Source organism: Vigna umbellata, chromosome 5 (assembly GCF_029865625.1).
Source record: "Vigna umbellata cultivar VRB3 chromosome 5, Vumbellata_1.0, whole genome shotgun sequence".
Classification (NCBI taxonomy): domain Eukaryota; kingdom Viridiplantae; phylum Streptophyta; class Magnoliopsida; order Fabales; family Fabaceae; genus Vigna; species Vigna umbellata.
The window spans coordinates 20,093,812-20,100,539 of NC_142169.1; the positions used below are offsets into that span (position 1 = coordinate 20,093,812).

General features: G+C 33.1%; 1 protein-coding gene across 3 annotated transcripts; it reads right to left on the reverse strand.

Annotated features, from left to right (window-relative positions):
* Positions 1-230: 230 nt before the first annotated feature.
* On the reverse strand, positions 231-4,667 carry LOC124821065 (histone-lysine N-methyltransferase, H3 lysine-9 specific SUVH1-like). 3 transcript variants are annotated; one of them, XM_088091417.1, is made up of 3 exons: positions 4,510-4,667; positions 1,796-4,178; positions 231-640 (listed from the first exon to the last, which is right to left on the reverse strand). In XM_088091417.1, exon 2 carries the CDS (start codon positions 3,982-3,984, stop codon positions 1,855-1,857), a length of 2,130 nt encoding a protein of 709 aa, XP_087947543.1. In that variant the 5' UTR covers positions 3,985-4,178; positions 4,510-4,667; the 3' UTR covers positions 231-640; positions 1,796-1,854. The 3 variants fall into 3 exon arrangements, with proteins under 3 accessions (XP_087947543.1, XP_087947544.1, XP_087947545.1); XM_088091418.1 differs by having other exon boundaries at positions 1,796-4,043; positions 4,510-4,645; XM_088091419.1 differs by having other exon boundaries at positions 1,796-4,020; positions 4,510-4,640.
* Positions 4,668-6,728: the final 2,061 nt, after the last annotated feature.

Genomic DNA, 6,728 nt, shown 5'->3' on the forward strand with positions numbered 1-6,728 from the left:
AGCAAAAAGTAATATAACATCTCAAAATAAGACCTTTTATTATAGAGATGCAATGCCCTTCAAAATTCTTTTTAAATTTAGATTTCTACTAAGCATTCAAATCTCCTTTTTCTGTAGTTTCATTTCCAACATCAAAAAGAGCAAATTTTCAGAACCATCAAACAAGGGCTATACTAGCAAGTTTAACCTAACGAATATTTGTAGGATTGGATCATCAACAAGCAAAAAAATGCAAAATAATAGAAAATTAGGATGATTTTTGGAAATGATGGTAATAAACTTAAATATCCAATTCTACGGATCTAGTTCAAAATGTGGACTACTAACAGCCCTAGTCAAAATCCATCCATGAGGAAAAAAAAATGTATCTAACAGCAGAAAAAAGAAACAGTCTACACAAAATGTGTCTACAGTTAACTTTTACAACTTAACTTACCCACATCAGTAAATAGGCAACTTGATCTTTCAAGTGATAATTTACTAGGTTTGCCAAAAAGAAAAGTTTGTCTGCTAACATCTTTCTAAATAGTTCCATCCTGCTGTCTGGTCTTACAGCTACAGCTGAGAAACATGATGCAATATCATAAATCACGTTCTACATTTATGCTATTTCTACGCCACAAAGACAGAAATTATACACCTGAAAGGACAAGTTAAATATTAGTTAAGAATGTAAGAAACACTTTTTAGCTTAGAGAACAAATACATTGTCAGTTAGTCCTTTACTCAATCAATATAAATCAGTAAGTAATAATTGATTCATCATTGCCAAGGGATGGTCAAATATCGGATTTCAAGTATACATGCTAGTTATAAAAAACATTCATGCATCTTTCAACAACTTTTGCTTAAGGAAAAATGAATTCATGAACATGGTAGCACAGCTTCTACACCTGGATTCAGCAATCTGGATTTGAAAAAGGATTTCTATTGCTAGCAAATTTAAGTCAAAGTAAACTTTCAGGAAAATCATCGTTTGAAAATATATTATAACCATTTTACAAGACCCTTTACTATTTTTCTCTGTATGTTTTGGTAGGGAAAAGATTTAAACCTTTTCTTTTATTGAAAATAATCAAGTGGCATCAGGATTCAGGGATGAACAAAAGGGAGGAAAATATATTTCAATTATAGTAAAAAACAGAAATAACAATATAATTAGTTTAAAAACAAAACTGCACAAGCATAGTCTTGCATGCAACAGCAAAAATATTTTAAATATGGGTAAACTAAGCTTTTGTACCTCCAAAATTGGTCCATATTAAAATTGGTACCTCCAAAAAACTCTGATTTTGATACTCTTCAATAAATATGTGAATTTGATCCTGATATATGTATTCTGTTACTTTTAAATTAACGTCACAGGCCAACATTCCTTCAAATATCTTACAAGATTATGTCAACACAGTTAATTCAAGAGTAATAAAGTTCCTGTTGGAAACTTTGCATATTTATGAAATGTCGGACATCAAAAACACTAACAAAAAATTAGAGGTGTCAATTTCAATATAGACAATTTTTGTAAGTACCAAAAAACTTATTTTAACCCTTTCAAAATTAACCGTGAATTTATCTCAAAATTTCAAAATTTCAAAACACCTAATCTTTCGTTTCAATATTACAATTAGAAATGCAGAGGGGCAAGAAAATAGAAAACTAGAGGTCACAAACTTCCTGATGCCATAATTTAATAAATCACCAATACAAAAGCTTAATCACTTATGCCCAAAAGTGCGAGATAAGAAGAAAAATTATTTAGTTTATAACAAAGTGTTTTGAATAGTTGTAGACTAACCTTATCCTTCAGTACATTCATTCAGAGGCCTCTTCATCCAAAACTCATAGGACAAATAATTAACAAAAGTAACCCCTGCATTTCACAGATTCACATAAGCATTTCTTTTTACTATGACCTGCCTTGAGAGGAAGAACCGTCCCATAATCAAAAGTTAACTCCATCATAGGAGGGATATGTCTAATTGCATAGAAAGCAATGTGGAGATCTGAAAAATTCTTATTTTCATGTATGACTGGACGCCATAATACATTTGGAGAGCAGCTGTGATTCATAAACCGAGCAACATTCCCTTCATTAATTGCGGATATATATAGGGGGGATGGGATTTTTGGAGCTTCAGTGTCACCTGGAAAAACTTCCAGTTGTTGATAAATGCGAGTAGAATCAAAAATGTAATCATCAAGATTGTCACCACCAAGCTCCTCCTCCACTCTGGCACTGTCTATGACTTCCCCAGCATACTCACATATGAAAGATCCTGCTCGAATAGCATCCCATGATCTAAGAGCCCATCCTTTATTCTTGGTTTTATAAACCTCCAAACGAAACTTCAAGCCACTTTGAGAAATCCTGTTTCGGCAATTAGGAGGACATTGACAAGAAGGACCACACTCATATATAACAGATTTTAGGTCTGCAATTAATGAAGCTGAAGAATATGGTAGATAGCCACCATTCTTTTGAACACAAGGACAGTTAGAATTGTTAGGTTGGCATCCACCAATACAAGAACATCCAATAGAGGATTCCAGCGGAGCAGTTGGCCTCAAATTCTTAAGATTTGGGTGGTAAGTGAAATATGCAGGGCCCTTCTCGGCATCAACATCATTCACAAGACAAACAGGTACTTTTTCGGCCCCAGAAGTAAGATCAGGCAATATAACCCCAGCTCTTGGAGCAGATTTCTCAGTCCATTGTTGAATGGATTTCCAAATCATATATGCTGGAGGCTGTCCAGGCAACCTGCCTAATTTATACTTGAACACATTGAAACCAGATTTTGATTTGTCCACCCAGGAATCTTGAATCTTGTAAAGACCATCATAGACATATACCTTCCCCGTTGGATGATACAAATCCTTCAAACCCCTAATTACCCTCACTTCGTTACCTCTATGAGCACTGTTATCCAAAGCAAGATTACCCCTTTCAAGCTTTTGATCACTTGCTCCCTTGTCACGGTTAACCCCACCTTGGCCACTGTAAATCAGCACATCCCCATCCTCCACATCATCTTCATACCCTCCAGATGAGACAATACTTACAGCTAAGGGCTCTTCCTCTTGACTGGTTTTGGTACCGATGTAATCAATTCCAGCCATAGAAGGTGAATGTAAACCCACTAAGCATAATTCAAATCTGAAAAAGAAAATATCCCCAATCTCAACACCAGACACAAGTCCAATATGTTTCTTGCTGTTGGTCCGAATACCTTTATTCATCATAATTGCACCTGCCCTCAAGTCTGGTCGTTTTGCTACAGCGTTAGCAGCCCTATTTGAATCCTCAATTTGTCCAAGCTTCCTTCGCATTACTTCATATATCATGAGTGTATATGCAACTGAGTCCCTGCTACCTTCGGGTTGATTTAGTACATTAAAAACCAATGGGTTAAGTGACTTGAGAATATCAGCAGCCACTGCATCTGGATCAACATCCCCAGAACCAACACTCGGCGGTCCCTTTATCTTGTTCTGCAACTTGCGCTTTGATCTTTTAGCCGCAGTTGTTGCATCTGCCTCAACTTCCTCTATCACAGCATTACTGTAGCCATCTTCCTGTGCGACCTGTCCCCGACTTCGGGTACTCCTCCTCGATGTGCCCAAATCACCATTAGTAGCTCCAGTTGGCGTCCTGAATGAATTAATTGGAATTGCAGTCGATATAGGAGCAGCAGGAGTAGCAGGCATACGTTGACCAGTGGGGGTTTGTGCATTCTGCTCTGAGAGCCTCTGGGACTCCGGGGAGATGAAGAATGGATAGAAGGGTGCAACCCCAGAAGGGAAAGGACCAGAAGGTGAAACACAGACAAATGGAGCACCCCCTTGGGGAGCTGAAGATGAAGCAGGATTAGATGGTGAAGGGAACACAGGAACAAGCGTTCTTAATGGCTTCACGTTCAAAACCCTAGTCTTATCAAAGGACCCAGATGCAGGAGCAGCGTCTTGACCAAAATGGTGTTCCATTGGCACAAATTTGAAGCAGTACAAACAATCTATCGTCTACAAAGCAACCTTGCCAAATGCTTAGCACCCAACAATCTCAGTGCACAGAAAAAACAATGAAATGCTAGAATAACAAAAATAAGTACAAAAGATCACACTACAAGGGATCAAACATGCAACCCTTGGAGATTACACAGGGATAAACAACACAGTTCCTGTAACAAAATGCAATAAAATTCGGAGTCACTAGCCGGGAAAAAAAATAGAACCATAAAACTTTCTACCTGTTATCATTCAGATTTGTAAAAAAAAAACAAAAACCTAGCACAAAACTAACGACAAAAAAGACATGCAAAACCACCACCTTGAACGGACGAAAAGAACATGAAAAGGGCAACAGAGAAACAAAAATACAAGCTTTATATCCTAATTCAGATCAGATCCTAGGGTTTCAAAAATGGTAGAAAAATCAAATCCAGGGTGAGGACTCCTACACTGGATAACAAAATTGAATCTTTCAGCTACAAAAGTGAAACTGAGGCAAACCTGAAATGGGATTTGCAGATTAAACTGAGCTCTAGTCAGTCCATGAAAGTTCCCCAGCCAAAGCTCCTTTGGTATAGTTTTTGTTTTAGAGAGAGAAAGAGAAGGCGAATTTTCTGTCTTCTGTCTTTATTTGGTCCAGAAATGATCAGGTGCTGGTGAGAACAGGATGAGGTGCTTTTTGTAGATCACTATGCTGACGTGGTGACATGTGGTTGGACATTTGAGGAAAGTGAATTTTGAAATGTGATTATCCTAAATGAAGCTTCCACGGTGACCTTTTGGGTGAAGCAGAAGGTTGAATAAAGAGTTGAGAAATGAACGGGTCAGATTTAGACAGCTGATGAGCTAACGGTGTGGAGGATTCGTAGGAGAAGGAAAAATGAGAAATTGATACAAGAGGTTACTACAAAATATCCCTAGGTGTTTTGGTTTTCTTTATTAAACATTTATCATTCTTTGTCCATGCCTTGACTTCTCATTTATGGAACTTTTATGTATTGTATTCAAACTATCTTCTATGAAACAAATTTGTATTTTAATAAAAAAAACAAATATACTTAAGAATGAATTTCTGTTACTAAATGTAAAATGATGAAGAAAAAGTAAAAGATATATATTAACTATAACTCTTACAAAACTTATCTTAAATATACATTTCTTTCTATAAATATAAATTAAATACTTCACTCCTCACCTCTTTAATATAAATTAACTATAAATCCAAACTATAGTTTATAAACAAATTTACATGTTACATCAAAATCTAGAAAAATTCAAATTAATATTTAACTGAATGAATAAACAATTTGTAGGTTTTTATTTCCATTATTTTGAGTGAAAGTATTTGAATTAATTATGTATTACTTTAATATTATTTATTATGATACTAAAACATAGTTATACAATGTTAATGTCATGTGTTCCGTATGTAAAAAATATCAGTCCAAATTAATATGAAGAGAAATTTACATATTTTATTCCCTACATATAGATCATTCCATTAAATCTCTACTTTGCATTATATTAATCAGATCGCATATAGTTTTACTCACAAATAAATTTATAAGAAATTCAATTGAAAATAAGGTATTTAGAACTTTTCTCAAAGTTGATTACATTCTATTCTACCAATTTGGTTTTTAAGAGTGAACCATCCAATTTCTTTTGGAGACAAATTTTTTTCTTTTAAAAGGACTGAAAGAAGTTGAGAATACTAATCTTTATATTTTTTATATATATTTAAAAAGTAGATATATATAAATTCAATTTTTTAATGTGAATAAATTTACATTATTAATAAATCATAATGGACATGACTTTTAAAACAATTGTTGTAAAAGTCCACCATCTTTAACATAAATAATATGTTATGGTTACATGGAAGTATATTAAATGTTTATATGGTGTATTAATTGTTTAAACTAAATGATATTTTTTATAGTAGGTAGCATTTAATATAAATATTAAAACATCCCATATGAAATATATATTTTATGATAATATGAAACTTGAATTTATTTCATTGCATAATCATAAATTAAGTTCAATAAAAGATATGATACTTCTGGAGAAAACAGTATAACAATAATAAATAAGTTTTCAACCAACATGAATTATTTTTTCCTATATAGCAGTTATTTATTAATGTCTTAACATTGAATATAGGCTCTCTTTTCCAATCTTATCTAATAGAACTCAACTTAGTTATGCTCACTGTAATGTTAAAAATAATTGAATTATTTATGTGTAAGATCTGTAGGTTCAGTTTTTTTTTTCTTATTCTAATTCTCCTTGCTTTTCCTTTCCAATATCTATAACTTTTTTTTCCTCTTCAAACTTTCTTCTTCTTTTTTTTTCTTTTTCATTTCTTCCAAGAACACAATTTGTACCAGAGACTCTATGGACATATGTTTATGCTATCTTATTTTGTATTATATATATATATATATATATAACTTGAATAGTTTTATATTACTAAAATAGATTATTTGTTATTAAAATCGTTAGAACAATTTGTCTGCTTTTGAAAAGACAAAATACCTGTCCAAACATAACAATATTGAAAAAACAAATATAATTGACTTAAAATATGTGCATGAGTGTACTTAATAAAGTGTAACCTAACATTTAGTTGTATATGATATTTATTTATATTTCTTTATAAAATGGCAAGTCTCAAATATATTCTCACAGGATTTATTGTAAATGATATTATAATT

Bases quoted from the DNA above. Each gene is read 5' to 3' on its own strand.
- LOC124821065 (XM_088091417.1), bottom strand. From the start codon at position 3,984: ATGGAACACCATTTTGGTCAAGACGCTGCTCCTGCATCTGGGTCCTTT.